This window comes from Ornithorhynchus anatinus, chromosome 2 (assembly GCF_004115215.2).
Source record: "Ornithorhynchus anatinus isolate Pmale09 chromosome 2, mOrnAna1.pri.v4, whole genome shotgun sequence".
In the NCBI taxonomy this organism is placed as follows: Eukaryota; Metazoa; Chordata; class Mammalia; order Monotremata; family Ornithorhynchidae; genus Ornithorhynchus; species Ornithorhynchus anatinus.
Genome location: NC_041729.1, coordinates 503,814 through 529,704, shown reverse-complemented (window position 1 = coordinate 529,704; position 25,891 = coordinate 503,814). Strand labels below are relative to the sequence as shown.

The following is a 25,891-nucleotide window of genomic DNA, read 5'->3' as shown; positions in this document are numbered from 1 at the left end:
TTGGACGCCTGGGAGCAACACCAGGGGCCTACACTCCAACGGCCGACGCAGCCATCCATCGGTGGCATTTACTGAGCGCCCGGCCTGCACCGAATGCTTGAGAGCGGACACACATTCCCTGCCTTCCAGGTGTTTACAGCCAAACAGTGTTTCAGCCTAGTATTCGTCCTCCAGGCTCAAGTAATAAATAATAATAATAATGGTATCTGTTAAGCACTTACTATCCAGGCACTCTACTAAAGGCTGGGGTGGATTCAAGGAGATTGGGTTGGACACAGTCCCTGTCCCACGTGGGGCTCGTAATCTCAATCCCTGTTTTACAGATGAGATAATTGAGGCCCAGAGAAGTGAAGTGACTTGCCCAAGGTCACCCAGCAGACAAGTGGCAGAGTCAGGATTAGAACTCATGACCTTCTGACTCCCAGGCCCGTGCTCTTTCCATTACGCCACGCTGCTTCTATTGAGCACCCAGTGAGGGGCGGGGCAGAGGGGAGGAGAGGCAGGAGGAATCTTGGACACTTTCCAAGCTGTCTGGTAGAGGCCGTGCCAGCCAAACTTGGTCAGTAGCAACATTTGAGACCAATGAGACCTTTGACCGAGTCCCTCTGGAGGAGGTGCGCTGTACTGGGCGCTTGGCGAGGACGAGGCAGAGAATCAGTCGATCCTTCCATGACATTTATTGAGAGCTCACTGTGTGCACGGAACTGTACTAAGCACTTGGGAGAGTACAACACAACAGAGTTGGTAGTTGCATTCCCCACCCCCACGGAGCTTCCAGCCTCTTTGGAGTTTGAGGCGGGGGCGGAAGAGCGATTGGACAGCCGGGAGAGGACATGCCTCCTCTCCAGAGAACCTGTGGTTCCAAGGCTCCTCCCCACCCCACATTTCGGGGTGACGAACTGCCTTCGCCAGGGCGGAATTGCCAGGATAATTTCCATTCTCAGCGGGACTCCGGGTCTGACATCCAGAGCCGGCCTGGCCCAGGACTACCATTTTTTGACGCCTCCGTGTTGTCTCCCAGAATCTGCTGAACGAAATCGGGAGCCGGGAGCAGGAAGTGCAGCAGGTGTCCGCCGCTGCGCAGCAGTACCGGCAGGCTGTGAAGGTCTGCGTCATCCGGGACCGGTGGGATGCTGACGAGGGAGTGCCTGGGGTTGGCAGGGGAGGGCTGGGGCTGACTGCCCAAGGTTGCCGAGTCCGGGGCCTGGCAACCCTTGGGAACGGGGATGGTCTCTGCAGCCGGATGGTCTCTGCAGCCTGGGCAGGTAGCCTGGCAGCTTGGCCTTCATCTGCAGTCTGGGCAGGTGGACAGGGCTGGTCTGCATCTGCAGTCTTGGCAGGTGGCCCGGCCCGCTTGGTCCTTGTCCACAGTCTGGGCAGGTGAAGCGACCTGGTCCGTATCTGCAGTCTGGGCAGGTGGACCGACTGGCCTGGTCCCTGGACCCGTGTTCGCCTGCTTATTGACCTGACATTCTGGCCCGTGCTCTCATCCAGGAGTACGAGCTCGAAGCTGAGAAGCTGAGGTCCCTGCTTGACCTGGAAAACAGAAGGAATGACCCCGCCAACAAGAAACCCAGGATCGCGTCTCCGGCTGCCAGGGTGAAGGAGGAGGTACGGTGTCCCAGGCCTGACTCTGACCAGCGGCGAGAATGAGCTGTACAATTAGACTGCGAGCCCCATGTGGGACGTGGCCTGTGTTTAACCTGATCGGCTCGTATCTACTCCAGAGCTTAGAACAGTGCTTGAAACGTAGTAACCGCTTAACAAATACCACAGAAAAAGTGGCTCCACCCAATCAATCGACCCAGAGCCGAATCCTCGCCAAGAAGCCGAGGCCCCGGGAGTCGGGTTCAACCGCTCCCCAGATCCCCAATTCCTTAACGGCATTTGGGGGAGGAGCCTGGGCTCGGAAGGAAGGAGAGAACTCACTAGGGGCTTTGGTCCCCGCCGCAACTCAACAAGAGCAGCGGTACTGACTGAGGGCCCTCTGAGTGCAGAGCTCGGTCCTGAGTGCTTGGGAGCGGACGGCAGAATTAAGACACGTGGCCCCTGACCTCACGGAGCTTACGGACTAATGGGGGAGCTGGGCATAAGAATAGCTACAAGTGCAGACCACCGTACTAAACACCTGAGTGAGTGCAACTGCACTCACTCCTCTCCCACAGGCAGTTTATAGTCTAATGGGGAGAGACGGAGCGTAAGATCTAAGTTACGGCTGCCAGATTCCAGGGATCAGAGAGCCTGAGGAAGAGCTGTGCTTGTCTAGCGGCTGGGTCTGATAGTCCTGACTCAGGCGTGCTCAGGGGACTGGAGCGGTGTACCTGGCTCACGTGCTCAGGGGACTGGAGAGGTGTACCTGGCTCCTGCGTGTCCAGGGGACTGGAGAAGGTGGTGTTCGGGGCTCACGTGCGCTCCAGGGACTGCCGGACTCAGGCCCTTTCTAGGCATCTGGCTTCTCCCTGCAGATCCATCTGTGTTTTCTCAGGGTCCGGTGGATGAGCTGGCCGCTGATTTTTCTCCCCAAACGCCTTTCTTCTAGGAAGCTGCCCTGTCCGCCAAGTTCACCGAAGTGAGCGCCATCAACAGGCAGAGGCTGCAGAATCTGGAGTTTGCTCAGAACCTCCTCAAACAGGTACCGGGTGTCGGGGACCGAATGATGGGAAACGTCTGTAACCCCGGGAGCGGCCCACGCCCCGGCGGGACCCCCGGGGCCAGAGTACGGTTTTCCGTCCTCAGCCGGGGCCGTGACGGCAATTCCTGAGCGGCCCACTTGGCGTACTCGGGGACTGGGGCGTCTGTCACCTTGACCCTCTGCATCGTGGGTACGGAGCGTAGGGAGGCCCCGGGGGCAGTTGAATGACACTATCCGGAGTGGATTCTGGCAGAGGGATCCGATCAGCGCGGGTCCGGGTCCCCCCGGCACTTGAAAGCCGGTAGGCCCGATGTGTTCCGAGTGCCCACCGTGTGAGGGGCACCGGATTGAGTGCCTGGGAGAAGACAATCAATAAACAGAGTAGACACCCCCTGCCCTCGGAGAGCTTCCATTCTGTTCTCGGGACCCTCGCCCTCAGGAAGCTTTGGTCCGGACCTAGTGTTGGCCAGGACCCCAAGAGAACCCCTCCCTCAGTTCCCCATTCTCAAGCAATGCTGGTGGACTTTGGGTCTTGGCTCAGAGCGGGTCTCCCCGTTGGTTCCAGCCCCCGGTTCTCCAGCTCCAGTAACGACGTTCACCCGTTGCGTGAGCGGGGATGAGTTTATTGCCGAAGAGGCCCCCTCTGCAGCCCATCCGCCAGCCCCACGGATGGCGAGGACCAAAGACCTCCCGGACCTCCCAGGCCCGCAGAACTGAGGTCCCGCCTCCGGACTCCCGTTTTTGTCCCCTGCGGGAGCGTCCCCTGCGGGAGCGCCCCTTGGAGCGCGGAGCGATGTGGGTCACTTCCTCGTCCACCCACCCAGTCAACCTCGCAGGCTTGGCGGGCGCTTGTCCGTTCCATACGCTTGGCGCGACCGTTTAGGAAGCAGCCACTTGGCCGGGGCACCTGTACAGTCGCCGTGGGGAGGCCACAGGTCAGCGTATTGGGGGCGTCGGCGCCACCTCGTCCGTCTCCACCGGGCGCCAGCGAGATGCTCTCCGCCTGATCTCGAGGTCTCCCCAGCCCTTTCCAGGCGCTCCGCCGCCCTGCCGTTACCTCGGGGAGCCCCAGGAGACGGGGGAGACGCCCCTCCCCCCGTTCAGGGCAGACCGGCGCCAAGGCCGTCCTTCCCCAACGCGGGGCGCTCACGCCCCCTCCCCCCTCTCTCCCACTCCCAGCAGCCAGAAGCGGCGGCGCGGCCGGGGCCCCCCGGGCCCCCGGCCGAGGAGACGTGGAAGGTGAAGAAGGAGCTGGACGACGCGACGCAGCGCCGGGAGCAGCTGGAGGGCGAGGTCCGGGCCGCGCAGAGCGAGGTCCGGGCCCTGCAGAACGGGGCGCCCCCGGAGACGGTGGTGAGGAAGGAGGTGCTGAGGCGGGTGCCGGACCCCGAACTGAGCGAGAGCTTCCGGCAAACGCAGGAGGCGCTGGCCGAGGAGAAGCGGCAGAACCGGGCCCTGCGGACGGAGCTGGAGGCCCTGCGGCTGAGGCTGCGCGGGCTGGAGCGTGAGGCCGGGGAGGGCGGCCGGGAGTACGTGGTCAAGGAGGTCCTGCGCATCGAGCGGGACAAGGCGCAGGTGGCCGAGGCGGCGCGGCTGCGGGAGGAGCTGGAGGAGCTGCGGCGGCAGAAGGGGGCCCGGGAGGCGGAGGCGGCCCTGCTGCAGCAGCGCCTGGCCGCCGCGGAGCAGGAGGTGGCGGCCGCGGCGGCCGAGCGGCCCGCGGTCACGGAGAAGGAGGTGGTGAAGCTGCAGAACGACCCCGAGCTGCAGGCCGAGTATGAGCGGCTGCGGGCGGCCGGGCGGGCCGAGGGTGCCCGGCGGCAGCGGCAGGAGGAGGAGCTGGGCCTCCTGCAGGACCGGCTCAAGCGGCTGGAGCGGGAGCGGGCCATGGCCGAGGGCAAGACGGCGGTCAAGGAGGTGCTGACGGTGGAGAAGGACGTGGCGGCCGAGAGGGAGGCGGGCGAGCTGAAGCGGCAGTACGAGGAGGAGGCGGAGCGGGCCCGCGGGCGGCAGCGGGAGAAGACGGAGCTGCTGCGCCAGGTCCGGGCCCTGGAGGAGGAGAGCGCCCAGGTGCGGGTGCAGGAGAAGGTGCGCGAGGTGGTCCGGCCGGACCCCGGGGCGGAGGGCCGGGTGGCCGACCTGCGCCTGGAGCTGGTGGAGCAGGAGCGGCGCTTCCGCGGGGCCGAGGAGCAGCTGCACGGCCACCGGGACGAGCTGGAGGCCCTGCGGCGCCGGGGCCCCCAGACGGAGGTCCGCGAGGTGACCAAGGAGGTCATCCGCTACACGACGGACCCGGAGGCGGAGCGGGAGCTGCGGCGTCTGCGGGAGGAGATCGTGGACAAGACCCGGCTGATCGAGCGCTGCGACCTGGAGATCTACCAGCTGCAGCAGGAGATCCAGGCCTGGAAGGCCACGCCGCCTGCCGTGCGGACCCGGGAGGTGGTGCAGGAGGTGCTGCAGCTGCGCGAGGACCCCCGCACCCTGCAGGAGGTGGAGGAGCTCCGGGCCGCCCTGGCCGCCGAGCAGAAGAGGCAGGTGGACGCCGAGCAGGAGGGGGCGGCCCAGCGGGCCCGGGTGGAGCGGCGGGAGGAGGAGCTGGCCCAGGTCCAGGAGAAGGTGGTCCGGCAGGAGGTGGTGCGGCTGGAGCAGGACCCGGCCCTGCAGGCCGAGGCCCGGGCCCTGGCCGACAGCGTGGACGCGGAGCTGCGGCAGACCGACGCCCTGCGGGCCGAGCTGCGCGCCCTGCGGCGGCGGCGGGCCGAGCTGGAGCGGCAGCTGGCCGAGCTGGAGCGGGAACGGGAGGCCCGGCAGGCGGCCGAGCTGGAGGTGCAGCGCCTCGGCCTGGAGCTGGCCGAGCTGGAGCGCCAGGAGCCCGGCCCCGGGGCCCCGGAGCTGGTCACCCTGAGGCAGAAGGTGGTGCTGCAGCCCGACCCCCAGCAGGCCCGCGAGCACGCCCAGCTCCGCCAGGAGCTGGACCAGGAGAGGGGCCGCCGCCGGGCGCTCGAGGCCGAGCTCCGGGCCCTGGGCGAGAAGCTCCGCGCCCTGGAGAAGATGGAGGTCCGCGAGAAGGTGGTCGTCTCTGAGAGCGTCCAGGTGGAGCGGGGCGACACGGAGCAGGAGATCAAGGAGCTGCGGGCCGGGCTGGAGGAGGAGGGCCGGGCCAAGCGGGAGCTGGACGCCGAGGTGGCCCGGCTGGAGGCCCGCCTGGCCGAGCTCGAGTTCCACAACTCCAAGGCGGCCAAGGAGCTGGACTTCCTGCGCGAGCAGAACCACGCCCTGCAGCTGGAGAGGCAGGGCCTGCAGGCCGAGGCCCAGCGGCTCCAGGCCGAGATCGACGGGGCGGCCGCCGAGGCCCGCGGCCTGCGGAGCCGGACCCCGTCCGAGGACGGCGGGGCCGCCCGGGACGCCCGGCTGCGGGCCCTGGAGCGGGAGCTGGCCGACCTGCGCGGGCTGGCCCGGGACAAGGACACGGAGATCGAGGTCCTGCAGCGGCGCCTGGGCTCCGTGGCCGTCAAGCGGGAGCAGCGGGAGAACCACCTGCGCCGCTCCATCGTGGTCATCGACCCCGACTCGGGCCGGGAGCTGTCCCCGGGCGAGGCCCACGGCGCCGGCCTCATCGACCGGGCCATGTTCGACCGGCTGCGGGGCCAGGAGTGCGACTGGGAGGAGATCACGGTCAAGGGGCCGGGCGGCGCCTCGTCCGAGATCCACGACCGCAAGTCGGGCCGCAAGTTCTCCGTCGAGGAGGCCCTGCGGTGCGGCCGCCTGACTCAGGCCCAGTACGACCGCTACGTCAACAAGGAGATGTCCATCCAGGAGCTGGCCGTCCTCGTGTCCGGGGGGCAGTAGCCCCGGGAGCTGCCGGGCCCGGCCAGAAGAGGCTCCGCTGGCCAGCCGGCCTGCGGCGGGTGGGGTCCCCCGCCTATCGCCCCGTCCTGCTCTGCGCCTCCTCCCCTCCTCCCCCCGCTGCTTCCAGGGATCGTGGGGCCTCCGGAGAGCCCCCGTGCCGGCGGGGACGGGGGCGCCCCCTCCCCCCCGGGCTCACGCAGAGGGATCCGGCGTCAGGGTGCGGCCGAGGGGGGAAACCGTGTCATCGCCGAGAGCCCCGGTCTCCGCCGGCGGCTGCGCCTCCCGGCCCCCGGCCCCGCTCTCACTGCTCCCTGCGACCGGGTGGCCCGGGGCCGGGGGGCCGGGGCTTTCCGCCCGCCGCCTCGCGCCCCGGCCCTCCTCCCGACTGCCTGCCTTTCGGTTCCTCGTGTACGGAAATGGGAAATCTAGGGAATCTTATTTATAGTGCGGAAATAAAAACTTGGTGGCTTGAGCGGACCTCTCAACGGCGTCATCTTTCCCTTCATCCCTCGCGAGCTCCTCCCCGGCGGTCGGGACATCCGCTCAACGCTTACCGCGAGCCGAGCGCCGGGGTGGATCCGGGAGGGTCAGGTCGGAAACGGTCCCGGCCCCGGGGCCGGGGGGGGGGGTGGTCTCCCAGTCTAAAGGGCCGCAGGGTACAGACCTCATTCCCATTATATAGAGGAAACCGCGGCCCAGAGCCGTTCGGCGACTCGCCTCGGGTCCCTCGGCAGGCTGGTGGCGGAGCCGGGACTCGAACCTGGGTCTTCCAGCTCCGCGCTCTCTCGGCTAAGCCGCGCCGCTCCTCCCTCCTTTCGGGCACCGCCCAAGAAGCTGGGCCTAGTCCCGAGACCTATCTGGTCGCGGCACCTGGTACCGGTAGTGGAGAGAAGCAGACCCAAGAGGACCTCTTTCGAAACAAACAAACAAGGAAAAGGTTTGGGAAAGTTCAAAACAATTTACTGAGTTGCTTTATACAAGATTAACAGTTTCCACCCCCAGCCCCCCACGGTCCCCGCCCCAAGCCCCTCTCGCGCTGAAGAAAGCCCGCTCCGTGCTCACCGCCCCCCACCCCCGATCCCTCCGGCGGGAGACATCTGCAGATGCTGCATGTGGGGTCCGGGACTGGCCCCCTGGCTCTGGCTCCACCCCCGACCCCTCCCGCCCTCCCGCTAGGTCCAGCCATCGTTCGTTCGTTCCTTGGCCGGTCCGTGCCAATAAAGCGTAAACACGGGGTGTCCCCGGGACCCCCACCCAATAAACATTTCCCTGAGGTGAGAGGCAGCGCTGGGTCTCAGACATGACGGCTTCTCCGCTCTAGCCGCCGTGGTGTGGGGTTGGGGGCGAGGGGGGCGGGGAGGGGATGCTGGAGGGCTGAAGGGTTGGGGGGGGGCGGGGCGGTCCCACCGCCCAGGGGGCAGGGGCCGGGGGGGGGGGGGGAATCCTCTATGACTGCTCGGCTGTGAGCTCGGCGATAGAAACCTCGTCTTTGGCTCTTCTGCTATGATCTAGTTCTCTGTAAACAATTGGAAATCTGAGCTGCGGTAGAAATAATAATAAATACAGCCAAGGGATCAAAGAAGTCGCTTCATCGGAACTGAACACGCATCCTGGGTCTCGCTGAAGAGGGTAGGTCGGCTGACTGGGCGGATGCCGAGTGGGAGCGGCGTCCCCGGGCATGCGTGGGGGCGGCGGCGGGGGGGGGGGTGGGGGGGGGCGGGCGGGCAGGGAGGGCAGCAGCCTCGAGGCCGGACGTCCCCGGGGGGCTCGCGGCGGCGGCTGGGGAGCGACGGCCCCGCCGGCCGCAGCTCGGGACTGGCCTCGCGCCCGTCGGCCGGGCCCGCTTCTGCCCGCGGGCGAGGCGCGCGGCCTTCTCAGAGTGCGACTCCTGGCTCAGGGAGCTGCAGGAGGGCGATGTCCCCGGCCGTCACCCGGCTGGGGTAAGTGCTCCTGGACGGGCCCCATCCGGGTGCCGGGCCAGACGCGCGGACCCCACGGACGGCGAGACCCACGGACCCTCAGGCGTGAATCCACGGACCCCGCGCACGTCGTGGGCCCCCAGCCCCGTGGGCCCAAGGACAGCGGCCCCACAGACCTGGAGGGTTACAGACACGGATCCACTGACCCACGTTGGACCCGCGGATCCGTGGACGGACACGTGACCTCGCAGACCGGGGGAAGCCGGTGGCCCGCCTGAAGCGTGAGCGGCCCGACCTGCGCCTCTCCCTCCGTCCACCAGGATGCAGAGTCTTGGGTCAAGACAGGCCGGGGGTCCAGACCCCGGCCTGAGCTTTGAAGGTACCGGGCGGCGGTCCACCGGCCGTGGTGGCAAGCTGGGTGGCTCTGCCCCCGTGGGGCGGGGACGGGGATGGGGATGGCAGGGAAGGATGTGCTGTAGAAATCTGTCCACCACGAAAAGGCACTGGGGTCCTGACTTCCTGTACAGGTGGCCCGGAGAGGAGTCCCGCTCCATCCGACGCGGCCGGCGGCCGTGACGAGACCCGAGCCGGCCCCCAGCCCGGAGCGGTCTCTCTCTCCTCCACGGGTCCGCCACCCTCCCGGGGTGGCCGCTGGTCATGGGGAGTGGGGGCCCGCCCCGCGGGCTCAGAGCTGGTGCCAATACCGGGCCGAGAACTGGGCCCGCGCTGGGAGGCAGCCTCTCTTTGCAGCTGGGAGCCACGCGGGCAGGGAGCCCGCACGATCTGGCCACGTCTGGAGGCCGGCGAGAAGGGATGGAGAGGTGCTGGGACCGCCCGCCTCCCCCCCCGGCGCCCTCCCCGGGCTGCCATCCACCCTTAGCTGCGGGGCGGGAGCATCCGGCGGGCAGAGTGGACCCGCCGCTGACCGGTCCCCGTTAGGCCGGGGCCCGGTGGGGGTCACAGGTTTCGTGGGGGTGCGCTGGGCCCTTTCCCGTGGATCACAGGGGTATCTGTAAGGAAGACAAGCGGGAGAGGGGAGAGGCGTCGACGCCCGTTCCCCCAAGATGAGGCCTCGGCAGGCCCCCGCGGTCCTTCAGGCCCGGGGCAAGTGGGTCGGAGGCCGGGGGCCTCTGCCTGGGGCCAATGAGGGCCCACGCACGATAAAAAAGCACAAAAGCTTTCCTCAAGGGGCAGTGGCTGCTTCTGGCTGTTCTGGACACCGAGGAGCAACTCAGGCGATGTGGGGAATGGTAAGAGGGGGTGTGCCCGGGTGGGGCCGAGGCCGGGGTTCGGGGCCGAGGCTAGGGCTTGAGGTGACGCAGCTGCATCTCGGGATCTCGGCAGCAGCCCGGCGGTCAGAGGCTGAGCCCGACCGGCCAGCGGGCCGGAGGAAAGAGGGGGATGGAGGAGGGAGTCCGGGAGCAGGAGGTGACCCGGGCCCTTCGCTGGAACCCCCGGAGGTGCCTCTAGGGGGTCATCACCCCACACCGTGCCTCGGAAGGACCCCTGCCCTCACCAGGGCCCCCCGCCCGCCCAGAGCTGAGCCGGGGAGCGAACCCGAGGGGGACGGGGCCGAACGGCCCCGGAACCCGGGAGTCCCCGGGGATGCCGGCAGCTGGGGGCCGCAGCCGGGGAAGGACGGCACGGTGGCCGGCCGGTTACCTGGCAGGCTCTGCCCGGTGTGGCTCGACAAGGCGGCGTGGGGGAGGGGTGCTGCACTGGGCGGGCCGGGCTGCAAGCTGGCCAGGAGACCTGGACGGAAGACCGGCAGAGGAGGAGGTGAGAGGGCGTGGGGCGGGAGGAGAGCGAGGGGGCGGAAGCCATCACGCCGGACCACCTGCAGACCGTGGTGAGGAACGAGGGGGCCCTCCGGCCCAGCCGCCCCGTCGGCCCCCCCTAGGGGCGCGGCCGGCTCAACCTAAGGGGAAGGGGGAGGGGGCCCGGGGACTCACCGTGGCCGAGGCCGTGGTGGAAGGTGCCCGGGGCAGGGCCCGTAACGATGGCGTCCTTGGATGGGCCGGCAGCTTTGGGGGGGGCGTCGGTGCTGAAGGAGATGACGTGGAGAGGGAAGGGGTGCAGTGGGGAGAGGAGCCCCAGGGGCGCCGGGCCTAGACCCCCGGACAGCTTGGGGCCACCGGGCTTGAAGGACGGAGACAGGACGCTCAGAGACGAGTTGTTGCTCAGTAGCACGGCCCCGCCCGCCCCTTTCTGGGGAGGAAACCCAGCCGGTCAGCCGGAGCGGAGTGCCCGAGACCCCCGCCTCATCCCGAGGCTTCCGGCCACGGGAAGAGCGAGTGGAAGCGCCCCCGTGAGAGGCGGCCCCCGGCGGGCACGGCGGCTCTCGGCCCACGCCCTTCCGCCGAACACCCTGGCGGGGCCAGACCCGGGCCCGGGACCGCCGGGCCGACCCCCGATCGGTTCTTCCCCCATCAGAGACGGGAGTGGGCCGAGGGCCCGGTGCTCCCTCCCCCCCGCAGGCGCCATCTCGAACCGCGGCGCGACGGGCACTCACCGGCCGGCAGTGCGGCTCGGAGCGGGCACGGGCACTCACCGGCCCCGGGGTCGAAGACGTACCACCCGTCACAGTGGGCTTCAGTGACGAAGTCAGGAGCTTGGCCACCCCCTGTGTCCCTCCGCCTGAGTCTCCATTCGGGCCCCCAGGAGGCGCCACCAGGGTCAGCTTCTGGGAGACGGGCGGCTTCTTGACGGCTGGGTTTGGGGCCGGCCGGCCGGCCGCGGTGGAAGGCGGCAGGCCCCCGGAAGAGGAGCCCTGGCCGGTCGATCCTCCGGGGGCCAGGCCGCCCACGGCCGGCCCGTGCTTGGAGCCGGCCCCGAAGGCGGCCTTGTAGGGTGGCCCCAAAGAGCCGGCCACGAGCTTCGCGCCAGGCCCCGACGGGCCGGCGCCCTTGTGGGCGCTGCCGGGAGCGGCGCTGACCCCAGCCACCGCCACCACTGGGGGGTGGAAGGCCTGGCCCCTGGCAGACGCCTTGGCCGGCTGCAGGAGGGCCCGCTGGGGCAGGGGGACGGGGGCGGCCTTGGCTCCCTGCAGCCGGCTGGCGAAGGGGGCCGGGGTGGCCAAACTCCTCTGCTGCTGGCCACTCGGATGAAAGACTTTGAGCGGAGGGGAGGGCCCGGGCCCGGCTGCCTGGGGCCCGTGGGCCGCCGCCGGCGGAGTCTGGTGCTTCTGTTTGGGCGGGTGGGCAGAGGCGGGCTGGTGGGCGGTGGGTTGGCCCCTACTGGAGCTGGCCAGGGCCGGGAGGTCCTTGTGAGCGATGCCGTCGGGCCTCTTGTCGGGCACGGCCAGCCCCGGGGGCCGCTCGACCAGGAAGCCGAGGGGGGCCTGCAGGGAGCCGGCGGCGGCGACCGGGGCCGGGGGCTGGCCGGGCTTGGGGCCGCCCCGTTTCTCGTCAGAGCCGCCGGCGGGGAGGGGCCGGTCGGAGCTTCCGCGGGCACGGCTGTTCAGGGCGGCCAGCTCCTTGGACACGGCCTCCAGCGAGGGGGCAGGGCCGCGGGCCACGTCCGAAGCGTCGTCCAAGCTGAAGACGGGACCAGGGGGCGCAGCGCCAGACGGGGGACCCGTGCCCGCGCCCGTGGGCTCGGGGGCCGGAGCTGGGGGGACGCCCGGCTGCCCTCCCGGGGCTGAGAACTTCCTGTCAGACTTCCCGGAGGACTCCTGGTGCAAAGTGGAAACCCCCCTGCTGAGTACATTCCCACTACCTCCCCGCACCGACCCCACCCCAGGACCGACCGCTTCGAGGGCGGTGGCCACTAGTCTCCTGGCCAAGACCCCGTCCCGACCCGCGCCGGCCACCGAGCCCTCCGGCCCCGCCCTCGGTCCCAGGGGGCTCGTGGGCAGCATGCCCGCCTGTGGCTTCCTGTGAGGCTGTGTGGTCTTCACAGCCTGAGCCAGACCCGTGCTGAGCTGACCACTTTGATGCGGCAGGGCCTCAGCTGCTGCCTCTAGCCACCCCACGGGTCGGCGGTGGGGGCGGCGGGAGAAGGGCCCTGCGGCCCTCCTGAGCCCCGCTGACCGGGGGGATCTGGTCTCTCTCCCGCCCGTAGGGGACTCTGCCAGGCGCTTAGTACAAGGCTCTGCACAGAGTAACGCTCAATAATCGACCCCGTTGCTTCCCTAGTGACCTGACCCAAAACCAGATCCGGAAACGGATCGGCGGCGGGGGCTCCGGCAGTTGGAGAGGAGTCACGGGACCACATCTGCGGTCTCCGGCGAGTCACAGAGCGAGGCTCCCCGATGGGGCAGCTGATGTCCGCTCCACTGGATGTGAGATGCCCGTGACACCCCTCCCCGGTGAGCGAGCGACCTCCCCCACCCCCCAACCCTTTTCCCCGCCCCATCCCTTCAACCTCACACTCTCTCCCAACTTTCCTCCCCTCACTGCACCTGGCAACACGCAGTCTCCCCGTCGGCCCCGACGCTGTCGGCCGGGGACGAGCCCGGCTCCCGGGGCCGACACCTCTTCTCCTAATGGGATCGGGGCGGATCTTGCCCACACTGAGCCCGGGACCCCTCCCGAGCAGCCCCTCCCGCAGACACTGGCCTGAAGAGGTAAAGCCTTTGGTGGCCAGAGAAGGTGAGGAGACAGGTGGGAGGGAGGGGGGGACGAGGGCGGGCCCGGGCAGCCGGGACAGACTCGCTCACCTTCACCTTGACTTTGGGCACGGCCACGACCTTCTTCTTGGCTCTGTTCGGAGACGAGAGCGCGGGAATGTTCGGCATGAGTCCGTGGGAAGGGCGTGGAGGGGGCAGAAACAGGCCAAGGAGTCACAGACAAGGTCATGGGAAAGGTGGAGACTGTGGAGGGGTCACCGTGCAATTACGGGAGGGTCGCGGTGGGGTGCGGAAGGGGTCACACAGGGTAGCAGAGAGGGTCACGGGGAGGGGTTGTAGTGGGATCACGGGGAGGTGAGGAGGGGGAGGGGGGCGGGGAGACCGCCGGGCACTTACGGGGCAGACGTCAGTGGCCCGTGGACACGCTTGCTCTCCTTGAACAGGGTCCTGGAACAGAGGTGTGGCCGAGAGTGTGTGTCAGGGGGGTGGGGTGCAGGGTGTCGATCAGTCCCTCGTTGAGAGTGGGGGTTTTTTTTCCGTTGGCCAAAGTGAACGCCGGCCCCCAGGCCTGGATGGGGAGGAGACGCCCCCGCCCAGAACAAAGGCACAGGCTCTGCCCCGGGCTCCCACGTGGCACCACCCGGCATCTGCACGTGCAAATGCAGTGCCGCCAGCCACTCGAGAAAATGTGGTCCGGTCACTTCCTCGCTCGCCTACGGTCACCGCGGTGAAGGGGCGAGAGGTCCGAAGCGACCTCTCCGTCGGCCGGGCCGGCCGGCCCTCCCCGGTCCGAACCCCGGCCGCGTCGGGGCGGGACCCGAAACCAAGTGCGCGTGAGCCAGGGCTGACTCGGAGCCCGCCCCGCTCGCCGCCCGCTCAGCGGCACCCCGAAACCCAGAGCGGCTGGCCGCAGAGGGGTCAAAGTCCCGCACCCCGCAAACCCTGCGCCGTCGGAGGACGGGGAGGAGCCCGGCCGGCCGCCCCGGCCCGGCCCCTCACCTGGCCTGCATCCATCCCCTGGGCCACAGGGGCTTGACGTGAGTGTCCAGGAAGGCCTTGACCCAGTCCTCGCCGGCCCGGGCCGGGCTCTGCTCCAGCTCAGAGCCGTCCACCCGCGCCTTCACCACGTGGCACAGCAGCTCCCTGCGGGAGACGGGAATCAGCACCGCCCCATGCGGGGGCCCCTGCGCCGCCCTGTCCGCTCCGGGGGGCTCCGCCCTGCACCCACCTGATCTCATCACTCCACTGGAATTTCTTCCGGGGCCCAGAGACCCGTCGGTCCCCCATCTCTTCGTCATCATCGTCTTCCTCCTCCTCCTCCTCCTCCTCTTCCTCCGAGCAGACACGCTCCCTTGACTCCTTGTCTCTCTCTTCTTCGGGCAGCCTGTGGGACCGATGGCAGGGGGAGGCGGAGTGAGGGCGCCGATGCCGTCAAACCTCCGCAGCCCGGGCCCGGAGCGCCCGCCATGGACTGCCAACCGTCACTTGGGAGGACGCCCTCCGTGGACCATCCCCACACCCACCAAACACCGACCAAAGCCGGCACCCGCCCAGTACCATCCCCACGCCCATCCACCACCACCGAGTGAAACTTCCACGGACGATGGCCGTGCCTGTCCTGGACCACCCCCGCACCCTCCCTGGACCGTGACGAGACCCCCGTACCCGCTCTGGACAGTCCCCGTCCCCATCACGGACCACCCCCGGACCACCCCCGGACCACCCCAGCACCCACCACGGACCATTCTCATGCTTGCTAAACGCCACTCGGTATGCCCTCCGCAGACCATCCCTGCGCCCGCTCCGGACCATCGATGCGAGACCCTCCCGCCCCCGTCCCCCAGTCTGCCCACATGATGAGAGGGTGGCGGACCCGATGCCGCTTGGACCCTGCCAGAGGAACCCAAGGATCGGGCCGGCAGCACGGACGAGAGCAGGTCAGTGCGGGCATGGGTGTCCACTTACTTAGTGAATTTGGCTTGGGCATGGGCCTGGCATTCCTCCTGGTACTTGGCCACCTGTTCCGGCATGGCCCGGCCAATGGCTTCCCTGAGCTTCTGCAGAGGCTCCACCAGCCGCCCACCCTGCTGAGAGCGTCGTGCACCGGGATGTCGGGTCACTAGCTACCCCAGGCACAGGACACATCCAGACCCACACACCCTCCCCCCGCCCCACCCCCTCGGCCGCAGCCGCCCCCTCCTCGCTTGGGCCAGTCGGGAGGTCGGACCCTCGGTCCCCAGGCCGCCCACCTGGTCACGGACGTGGAGCTTGCGACTGCGTTTGGCCAGTGAGTCCTTGCCGCAGGGCTGGGCGGAGGCGAGGTGGGCACACGCCCCGGCGGGGGCACGGCCAGGGGGGGCTCGGGCCTGCACCTCTATGCTGAGGGACAGAGCAGAGTGGTCACGGCTGAAGCTAAGTGGGTTGTGCTGATCTGTAAATTGGGCTGGGAGCCTGGTCAGGTAGGCAAAGATTGGCAGGGGTGGCCACTTTAGTTCAACGGTGGCCACTTTAGTTCATCTCCCCTTAGGCCTGGACAGATTAAGTGACCTTCCCGAGGTCATGCAGGAGACTGGCCTTCACAACGTGGCTAAAATCTGTCGCTTCCGCTCGATCCAAGCTACTCCCGCATTTGTGCGAGCACTTATCCTATCCCGCCTTGATTAGTGAATCAGCCTCCTTGCTGGCCTCCCTGCCTCTTGTCTCTCCCCACTCCAGTCCATACTCCACTCTGCAGCCCGGATCGTTTTCCTTCATTAACGTTCAGACCTCGTCTCCCCACTCCTCAAAGAACTCCATCCATCTCCGCATCAAACGAAAACTCCTCACCATTGGCTTTCAGGCACCTGATCGTCTTGGCCTCTCCTACCTCACCAGCCATTCTCCCACTACAACCCGGCCCGCACACTTCATTCCTCTAACGCTGACCTCACTGTATCTCGATCTCATCTGTCTCGCTGCCGACCTCTTGCCCACATCCTGCCTCTGGCCTGGAAGGCCCTCCCTCCTCACATCAGATAATTGCTCTCCCCCACTTCAAGGCCTTATTGAAGACCCATCTACTCCAAGTAGGCTTCCCTGACCGAGTCCTCCTCACCTCCTCTCCTATTCCCTTCTGCGTCATCCTGACTTGCTCCCTTCGTTCATCCTCCCTCCCATCCCCACAGCACACGTGTATATATCCACAGTTTATTTATTAAGTTGGTATATTAATGTCTGTCTTCCCCTCTAGACCGTGAGCTCACCGTGGGCAGGGAGCGTGTCTGCTGTTGTACTCTTCCAGGTGCTCAGTACAGTGCTTTGCAAGCATTAAGCGCTCAATAAATACCACTGAATGAATGAACAAGTGGTGGAGCCAGGTTTAGAACCCAGGTCCTCTGATTCTCTGTCCGGTGACTTCTCAAGAGCATAATCCCTTAACTTTTCTGTGCCTCGGTTTCCTCATCTGCAAAATGAGGATTAAATACCTTCTCTTCCTTTGCGGGAGCCCATGGGCCCAATGTGGGACGGGGGGGAGTAACCGACCTGACCGTCTTGTACCTTTCCCAGCACTCAGCACAGTGCTCGGCACACGGTAGGTGCTTAGTAATTTCTCCGATTTCTATTATTAGGCGCAAGCAGTGGGCAGGGGATGGGGAAACTCACTCCAGCAGGTGGCCGTTGATGTCCTGTGGGAACATCTTCAGTTTGCCATCTCCCTCTGCAGCCCTGGATGCCTGCTTTACAACAGATGGTGAGAGGGGGAGGAAGCCGTGAGTGCGGCCCCGCCTCCCCCGCCCCCCTCACCCGCCGCCCACGCTCACACTCCCGTGGATGCAGACTTGCGCAGACCCGAGACGCCGGGCGCGCTGAGAACATGGCGGGGGGACACCCCCCGGACGTTTCAACCACCGACCCCTCTCCTTGGCCAAACGGACACCGTCCAGACCCCTGCCCACGAGGCGGACAGCTCCCCGGGTGCCCACTGGAAACCCTGGCAAGCGGGCACAGTCAAAGCAGTGGGGTCCTGCCCTGACCCCGGGTCCCCCCGGAGCCAGGTGTGGGTTTCGCCCCTTCCGATATGCAGGAAATGGCCCCGCCCACTTCCCGGCAGGGGCGAAGCTCAGATGCGGCCTTCCACCACCCTCTTCTCACTCTGGGCTCCGCTCCCGCCCTGGGCGGCTGTGGGCAGAACCCGTCGTGGCAGCCGACGGCTCCTCACCGAAGGCCGCGTGGGCCACCTCGACGTCGGGAACCTGGACCCAACGGTCCTTCCCGACAGTCGCGGAGTCTCCGCCGGCCGGACCTCGGTCCCGAGGCCACGCGGCTGAGACCCTGCCTGCAGCTGGGCATCAATTCTAATGCCAGGGTCTTAAGTGGCACCGTCCCGTGGGGTCCCTCCGGTGGGCGTATAGAAGAGGAGCCCACCCTCCCCGACCGGCCGCCCAGACTGGGGCAGGTAGAGAGGACCCAGGACTGCCAAGGGGAAGTGAGTAGGAGGGCAACTCCAGCACGCTGGGCGGGACGATGGGTGGCGCAGGTGCCTGCTCCCCGCAGACCGGGGATGTGCGGGAAAGAGCCGGGCTGCGGCGAGCCTTCCGAGGACTCCCTCTTCCCCAGGGGAACAGGAAGGAGGGAACGGGATGAAGGCTTCGCCTATCGCCTCCGGGCGGGGTTTGGGTCACCACTTCCTCCTGCCGCCCCTGAAACTGGCGGACGACACGTTCTGAATGCGGAACAGAGGCCCAAGCACTTCTGTCTCCGTGGGCCGGCCCACCGGGGCCGTGCAGATAAGGACAGCTCACGGACCACCAAACCCAACCCCGACCCTTTCGCTCGCCCGCGCTTCCGCCCGTCGCTGGGGCCGAGACCGGACGGGAGTCTCGGGGAATGCTCTTCCCCCTGGTCCCAGGAGGACCCGGGGAGAACCGGGACGGGAAAGAGCAGCCGCGTGCAGGCAGGCGGCGTCAGTCGAGGTGTGAAGGCGCTCTGCCTCCCCGGGTCCACCCCACCGCCCCACGGCTGGACAGGCCGGTGCCTCTCTCCGGGTTCTGCCCCTGCCCGGCATCTGCCGTGATGGATCGCACAGAGTGGCCAGGGGAGGCATCCGCCTGAGGGAGACGAGTCGGGGGCAGAGGAAGCCCCTGGAGGGAGAGGTGTCAGGGGTTATCAGAGCGCTAGGGACTAGGGAATTCCGTTGCCAGGCTGGTGGGCGGGCGGTGGCTAGTCACGGTTGGAGTAAGATGGCTTTGTGTGGCATCGCCCGTTTCTACTGGAATCTCACGTCTGCAGCCGTTCCTTGCCCCACCTGACCCTATCCCCACAGGGGACAACGATGCACCATCCCCAAGACCTCTGGTGCTGCCGGGCAGAGGGGACGGCACCGGGCCCTGGGACCCCTCGCCTCCCCCGAGCCGTATCGAGCCTGTCCTACCTGTGCCAGCTCCTTGATGCGTTTCTCCAGTGGGCCCGGGAGCCCCTCGAAAAGGGTCGGGGGCGGCTTGAACTCCAGGTCCCCGCCGCCACTTCCCGGGAAGTCACCGTCTGGGTCAGGGGCGGAGGCGTGGGTGTGGAAGGGGCTCCCGCCCGGAGACTCACTGAGCAGACCCTCCAAGTCCATGTCGCTCAGGGTGTCTGCGGCACCCGAGGCCTGCAGCAGGTCGCTGTCGGAGGCGGAGCCGAAGAGGGAGAGCAGGGGGTCGGGTGCCCCGTCCGCGTCGGCCAGGGCGGGGGCCGCGGGCTTGTGCTCCTCGTCCCTCTGCTTCTGGGCCTCCTTCTCCTTCTGGAACTTCTTCAGCATCTCCTTGACGCTCAGGGCACCTGAGTACTTCTTCTTCTTTTTCTCCTTGCTGGCATTCAGGGCCGTGAAGCTGCGAGACAGGGAGGGGCCGGGGGTCACGCTTTGGTGTGTCCAGTGGGGACATGGTCCCGTGGCACCCTTGGAGAATCCCGGCGCTCCAGGAGACCCGCCCCGCCGGACCCCCCAGCCCACGGGGATCCTGCTTGCCGAGACCAAAATACGTCGTTTAGCCCAGGTTGGTGGCACCCCACCTCACAGGGCCAACGTTGGATGGCTTTTTCATGGCTAGGAGGCAGAGGGGTCCAGCGGAGGGACCGTGGGCCGGAAAGTCAGGAGAACCGGAGTCTAGTGCCAGCTCTGCCCTGCTCTGGGATCGATCTGGGCCTCCGTTTCCTCCTCTGCCAAGTGTTGCTCTCCCCCCATCCCTCTCAGGCCGGAAGCCCGGGGCAACACCAGAGCCTGTCCACCCCATAGAAAGCGCAGAAGGAAGTAAAGAAAAAATACCAACGCCGCTACCCTCGCTGGGCTGAAATTAAAGGTCACAGATGACAGCAAGGGCACAAACTCAAGGGCAAAGTGGAAACAGCAGGCGGGGGATATGGGGGAGCAGTGAGAGGGGAGAGGTGGAATGGCGAGACCAGCGCACTGTTCCCAAATGGGCTTACACGCTTTACCGTTTAAGCGCCCGCTGTCCCACCTCTCCCTTTCCTTTCTCTCCTTCCTGTCGGTAAAATACTCCGGCCGTGTCTCTCCACTGAAAGCTCCTTGAGAACAGAGACGGTGTCTCCTAACTCTACCATATCGTCCCCCTCCCCAGGGCTCAGTACCGGGCTCTGCACCCGGCAGGTGCCGACTGACTACTACGGACCGACAGATCGTTTGACTGGAAAGCAGCGGACCGGAGAGGTGAGAGGGAAGGAGCGGAGTCCATGAAACTCGGGAGTCCCGGCCCCAGAGGAGCGTGTGGGGGAGGGCCCCGGTGAGGAGCGGGGAGTAGGGCCGGTCGGTCCCCTGGCCCCCAGGCTGCCCCAGGCCTCACTCTCACCCGGCTTTGGGGAACTTGGACTTCTTTGGCTTCTTGTCCTTGTCGTGCGCATCATCTTTCTTCTTCTTCTTGACCTTCTCGCTGCCATCTTTTAACTTCCGTTTCTGGGGAGAAGAGAAGAGGGAACGTTAGCCGGCTCCCAGACCCAGCTCCGAAACCCGCCCGCTCCCTTCACACACGATGCAACCCCGGGCCTCCCGCCCTCCGCCAGCACGGCCCGGGCCGGACCCCGAGCAGCCTGCCGGACCACCGGGGCAACTCTGGCCAGGTGAGTTTGGAGGGGGGACATTCGCCCCTCCCGCCAAGAAGAGAAGCCCCTGTGAGAATGTGGCTGGCTCCAGGACTGACGACTGGGACTCACTGGCTCAGGGTTATCGATGAAGAAAAGTGACCCTCTCCCGAGAGCTGCCCTCGTGTGGGCAACGGTCTTCCCGGGGGGCGGCGGGGCCTCCCAGGGAGCGCCACGGAGGAGAGCTGGGAGACCTGGTTGCTAGGCTCAGCCCCGCAACCGGTCTGCTGTGGGACCCCGGCCAAGTTTCCGGGCATCAGTTTCCTCTCTTAGACAACTGAGACAAGATGGAGGACGAGCCCCTGGCAGGGCAGGGACCGTGTCCAAGCTGTTCTTAAATTCACAGTTGAGCCAGGCAGAGCCTGAGCAAGGGGGTGACTTTCTACCCACGCCTCCAACCACCCTCCCGGAGCATCCTACTTCTTCTCAGCAGAGCCAATTGCCAGCACTGGCAGGAGGTGGTTGGGGGGTGGGGGGACCTCACCTTCGGGGATTTCTTCTTCTTCTCTTTCACGAAGTCGTCCTCTGAGTCCGACGCCTGCCGGAACTGCAGGGTGCCCGAGTTGATGTAGAAGCCCCCGTACTTGGTGGTCAGAGAGGCGGGCACGAGCTCATCGTACTGGGAGAGACCCACTCCGTAAGGAGATGGCCCGGGGCCGACTCTCCTGCCCAGGACTCCCCGGGCCTGAGAGGGCAGGGGCTGGAGGTTGCCGGGCAGCGCCCATTTCCTAAGATGGGCCCTGCCCCATTTCCGGAGGGCTGGACCCGTTCTCACCGGGGGGTGGGGGGAGGGACGGAAGAGAGAAGTGGGGCCGCTGATGGCCGCACGGCCCGTTGGACAGAGCACGGGGCTGCTGAGAGCCAGCTCTGCTCCCGGCCTGCTGTGTGATCTTAAACAAGTCACTTACCCTCTCTGGGTATCAGTATGCTTTTCTGTTTTCCCGGCTCCCAAACCCCTCACCACCCGCCTCAAACGGGGAGCCCCGTGTGGGACAAGAACTGCGGCCGCTATTTTAATCCTGTACTCACCCCGGTGCTCCGGATGGTACTGACACAGGGTAAGTGCCGAAGGGACACTGGGTTACCCAGGAATAATGAAGCCCCGCTAGCAGCCCCTCTGCCCGCCGCCCCGACCCCTCCCAGGCCCCGCGAGGATGCGGCCCGGCCCAGGGCTCCAGCCGGGCTAGGACTCACCGCCTCAGAGTTATCGATGAAGGAGTCCGACTCGTCGTAGCCATAGCCCATGTCGATCAAATCCTGGAGGCGGTCCTTCCGGCACCTCTTCCCGCCCTAGGACCCACAAGACGGATGAAGCTCTGGCCTTCTCTACCGGGGCTTGGGGTGCGCCGCCCCCAGCCCGAGGGTCTCAGACCCCGGGAGTCGGGCTGCTGGGTGTCTGGAAGCCGTCTCGGAGGGATCTCTAAGCAGGTGAGGTGGAGCCTGGCGGAGATGACTCCTCCGAAAGTGCGGGCGAAGGGGTGGGGGGATGGATTACATGCCCCTTCCGGTGGCCCTGTGAGCCTAGGCCAGAGGACTGCTGCCCGCTGGGGCATTATCCCCACTCCACACTGGTGGGGCTGGGACAAGAGCCAGGAAAGGCGAGGAAAAAGCCCCAGCTTGGCCCGGACTCGGTCCCAGTTTGGCCAAACGCAGCGAGTAGCAAGAACGGAGCGCAAAGCCCGTCCTCTCCCTTCCCTCCCCCCGGCTCAGCTCCCGAGGGTTCCACGGTGAAGAAAGGCCTGTTCTTTCATCCTTCAGAAGGGCCTCCCCATCCCCTGGGATGAGCAGACAGTGGGCGGAAGGGAGGCCGGAGAGGGCACGCTCGCTCAAACCCGGAGAGCCACTGCAACGTGCGGGAGGGGAATCCGGTGCTTACATATTTCTCCTCAAACTTCCTGGCCAGGGCTTCCACCTTGTCCCTTTCCTTTTCCTCATCGTTGAAAGGGTCCGAGAGATCCTTCTTCTGCTGGGGAGAAGGTGGAACAGAGACAAGAGAGTGCCTTTCTCCCTGGGCTGTCCGCTGCCCCAAGCGCCTGGATGGGAAACGGAAGGCCCCCGGCCGACCTCGCGGTGCGAAGGAGGCTCGGACCAAAGGGGTAGAGAGTCTGGCCACCGTCCAGCCGGCCCACCGTCCGGCACCGCAGCCCGGGCCGCTGCTCGGGAGCCAGGGACTCCCCGGTAAATCAGCGCTGTCCACCCGCCTCTCCCCGACAGAGTGAAAGCTACTTAAGGGCCAGGAATGGACAGGTCTGTTCACTCTCGAGCGCTCGGCTGGGCAGTCAGTCGGTCGGGACCAGCTGTAGGGTTCAAGTTCCCCCGCCGCCTCCCCAGCTAAGGACGGCCTTAGGGGGCTCCTCTTTCCCCAGAGCCCTTAATTCCCCACGGCCGGGGAAACGGGTCCCCAGAAGGAGTCAAGACAGGACCCCCGTCAACCTCCGGCCCGCTCAGAACCCTCCCTGAACGCCTCGGGACTGAGACCGGGTCCTCTGGGGAGCTGACCCGGGATGTCAATGTTCGGATCACCTGAAAGCGGACAGGTGGGTGGCCCGATTGAGCGAAAGGCCCAAGGGCCCAGCGACTGCCTCTACGTCGCGAGGGAAAGGGCCTTGGTCAGCCCACGCCCCAGTTCATCTCTACCTGAACGTCCACTGGCCCCAGGCTGGGGCCTCACCCGAGGCTACTGCAGCACTTCTTATGTCCACGTGCTTCCTCGCCTGGGGTTTCTGGACAAATCCCTGGCCACATCCCTTTTCCTCCTTCCCCTTGCATGCAATCTGTGTTTGTGTCTGTCTTCCCCCTAGCTAGACCGTCAGGTCCTTGAGGGTGGGGCTCATGTCTGCTCCTTGCTCTGCTGTCCTCTCCCCAGCGCTCAACGTAGCGTAGCTCCTGCAGTCGGGGCGCAGTCCCTAGCCCGGGCTTGCACTCGGCTTCCCGAGCGGCCAGGACGCGGAGGGAGACCGGCCCGCGGGTGCAGTCACGAGGATGATGAGGGTCCCCAGCCCCCAGATCGCCGATGACCACCTCCCCGCCCGTGTCTGTCTGCAGGGGAAGGGCTGGGGGGTTTGCACAGCCCAGGCTGTGGTGCTCCTGGGTCAGTGGACGGGGGCCGGGCGGGGGTACCTTGTCTACGGGCGGCAGGCTTCTCCCTCTGCCCCGGGCGATCTTCACCAGCTCCGGGTAGTAGAACTCTGGGCAGCGCTTGTGATCGGGCTCGAAAAGGGTGAGGGTCACACGGACGGCGGTGGAGGCAGTCGGCTCGGGGTCCTGGGGAGCCTCTGCTCCGGCGGCGTCTTCCTTGCGTGGTTTCTTCAGGAACGGAGAGCTCAGGGGGCCTGGGAGAGAGGGACAACAGACCCCGAGGGGCTCCGTCACGGCTACAGATAAGACGGGGAGGCGGGTACCGCTCGGCTTCGATTAGGAGCGAGAAGAGGATCGGGTCCCGTTGGGCCTCGGTTCGAGGGCGTTGGAGGGGGCACACCCCGGGATTGCAGACGGGCACCCAGTGTCCAAAAACGGGAGAAGAGAGAGCCGGTGGGCGAGTCTGTTTCCCTGCGTGGGCCGGAGACAGCGGTCCAAGGAGGACTAAGATCTGCAGGCCGCCCGCCAGCTCGCAGCCAGCACCGGCGCTCCTCTGCCGCTCAAAACCCCTGCACCCGGAACCGGCTCCCGGGCCCGGGTCTTCGGCCCCGGGGACTTCCCCGCTGCCCTTCCCGTCGCCATCGTCATCGTAGTCAAAATCACCTCCTCCCAGGCTGGAAAGAATAAACTCCCCCTCTGCCCACCTGGTCAGTGACTTACTCTCACTACCCTAACGGTAAACGCTCTGAAGTCACTCTCCCCATTGCCGCGGCTGGGGACCGCGTCCGCTGCCGCTAGCGTGCTCTCATTCATTCATTCGACAGTATTTATCGAGCGCTGACTTTGTGCAGAGCAGTGTACTAAGCGCTCGGAATGTACAAATCGGCTCTCCCTGGCGAGCAGGACGGCGCGCAACACACCACCTCCAGCGAGGGCGCGCAGAAGGGCGGGCCGTCCTCCCCTTGGGGGCTCAGCACAGCGCCCCGCTCCCCTCGGGCGCTCGGCGAACACCCCCCGCCGCGACCGCTCCGGCCGGCACCTCCGTCCAACCGCTCGGCGGCACGGAGGAAGCAGGGCGGGGGGCCGGCCGCCCCCGGGGCACCACGCACCTTTGTCACAAGAGCCGTTCTGGGCCAGCGTCGCGCCTGGGGCCGGCACGCTCCTCCGGTTGGCGGTCCTCATGGTGGGGCGAGACCCAGACGCCCCGGCTCCGGCTGCCCGGCTGGGGGGCGAGACGCATGCCTACAGGTGTGCGGCCCATAGGTGGTCAAGGTCCATTCCCAGAGGTCCACGCTCCGGAGGGCTCCTCCTTCCGGAGTCCCGGCCCCGAGGTCCCCGGTTCAACTAGACGGGAGAACGACGACAAGGGCGATGTGATAATGACGTCGGTATTTCTTAAGCGCCTACTAAGCGCCAAGCACTGGGGGAGATAGAAGGCGATCAGGTCGGCCCCCGTGGGGCTCACGGTCTTCACCCCCATTTCCCAGATGAGGAAACTGAGGCACAGAGAAGCGAAGCGCCTGGCCCAAGGTCACCCAGCAGACCGGGGTCGAGGGCCGGGGCGGGCCGGGGACAGCGCCACCGCACCGGGACCCTGCCCGGCGCAGCCTTCGCCGTCCGCGCGGGAGGGAGGGCTGGGGGGGCTCGCCCTCATTTTACACAGGAGGAAACTGAGGCACAGGGAAGTGAAGTGACTTGCCCAAGGTCACCAAGCAGGGGCGGGGGGATAGGGGGCCCGGGTTCCGCTCGTCCGGCCTAAAGCCAGGAGGCGTCAGCCCCACAGCTCTGGGCCCTGGCGGGTTTGGGGTATCCCTCCCAGCGCTTAGAACAGTGCTGTGCACCTAGTAAGCGCCTAATGGATATCATCATCATCCCGGGCTCGGAGGGTCAGCCGGCCCGGAGGATCGGGGTTGGGGGGGGGGGGAGGGGGTTGGGAGGCATTCCCTCCAGCGCTTAGACCAGTGCTGTGCACCTAGTAAGCACTTAAGGAATGCCCTCATCATCATCATCATCATCATCATCTCGGGCTCGGAGGGCTGTTTCTGTCGGGCTGTCAGCCGGCCCGGACGACCGGCGCGGGGGGGAGGAGGGGGTCGGGGACGGGCGGTCTGAGGATGAAGTGCGGGGGACCCCGGGGGCTCCCGGCAACGGCGGAGGGATGCGGGAGGAGGGATGCGGGAGGAGGGATGCGGGAGGAGGGATGCGGGAGGGATGGAGGAGGGATGCAGGAGGGATGCAGGAGGGATGCAGGAGGGATGGAGGAGGGATGCAGGAGGGATGGAGGAGGGAGGCAGGAGGGATGAAGGAGGGAGGCAGGAGGGATGGGGGAGGGATGAGGAAGGGATGCAGGAGGGAGGCAGGAGGGAGGCAGGAGGGATGCAGGAGGGAGGCAGGAGGGATGGGGGAGGGGAGGACCGATCCGGAGGCAGGCCCGGGGTCCGGGCCCGGCCGGGAGGGGAAGGCGACGGAAGCATCCCGCGGGAGGCGGGGGGGGACACACACGCACGCACGCACCCCCACACACTCACACATATAAACACACAATCACCGGGGCCGGGGGGGGGGAGGGGGAGGGGAGCCCCGGGCGCGCTCGCGCTACCGATTCGGTGGGGCGCGGGAGCCCGAGCGTCCCCCGCCCCGGCGTGGGCGTGGGCGTCCTGGCGGGGCCGGTCGGGTCCGGGTGCGGGTCCGGGTGCGGGTGCGGGGTGGTGCCGGGGGCGCTCGGGGATCACGCGC

General features: G+C 67.0%; 2 protein-coding genes across 10 annotated transcripts in view; one reads left to right on the top strand and one right to left on the bottom strand.

Annotated features, from left to right (window-relative positions):
• The window catches only part of PPL (periplakin), a 36,301-nt gene extending 29,346 nt beyond the window's left edge, over positions 1 to 6,955 (top strand). Inside the window, exons 19-22 of the mRNA XM_029048982.2 lie at positions 1,022 to 1,105; positions 1,495 to 1,611; positions 2,540 to 2,632; positions 3,812 to 6,955. Of these exons, the coding sequence (XP_028904815.1) occupies positions 1,022 to 1,105; positions 1,495 to 1,611; positions 2,540 to 2,632; positions 3,812 to 6,478 (2,961 nt within the window). The 3' untranslated portion in view covers positions 6,479 to 6,955. The remainder of the gene's footprint in view (positions 1 to 1,021; positions 1,106 to 1,494; positions 1,612 to 2,539; positions 2,633 to 3,811) is intronic.
• Positions 6,956 to 8,215: 1,260 nt separating this feature from the next.
• Positions 8,216 to 25,842, bottom strand: UBN1 (ubinuclein 1). Of its 9 annotated transcripts, none has more exons than XM_029049022.2 (19): positions 25,755 to 25,842; positions 24,265 to 24,499; positions 23,198 to 23,409; positions 21,954 to 22,043; positions 21,272 to 21,367; positions 20,562 to 20,696; positions 19,789 to 19,892; positions 18,378 to 18,813; positions 16,610 to 16,680; positions 15,217 to 15,346; positions 14,933 to 15,054; positions 14,196 to 14,351; positions 13,967 to 14,110; positions 13,364 to 13,414; positions 13,058 to 13,100; positions 10,910 to 12,070; positions 10,350 to 10,441; positions 10,060 to 10,149; positions 8,216 to 9,407 (listed from the first exon to the last, which is right to left on the bottom strand). In XM_029049022.2, exons 2-19 carry the CDS (start codon positions 24,335 to 24,337, stop codon positions 9,083 to 9,085), a joined length of 3,531 nt encoding a protein of 1,176 aa, XP_028904855.1. In that variant the 5' UTR covers positions 24,338 to 24,499; positions 25,755 to 25,842; the 3' UTR covers positions 8,216 to 9,082. The 9 variants fall into 9 exon arrangements, with proteins under 9 accessions (XP_028904855.1, XP_028904880.1, XP_028904862.1 ...); XM_029049047.2 differs by having other exon boundaries at positions 16,610 to 16,683; positions 20,562 to 20,624; XM_029049029.2 differs by having other exon boundaries at positions 14,933 to 15,051; positions 21,954 to 22,040.
• Between the last annotated feature and the right edge of the window lie 49 nt (positions 25,843 to 25,891).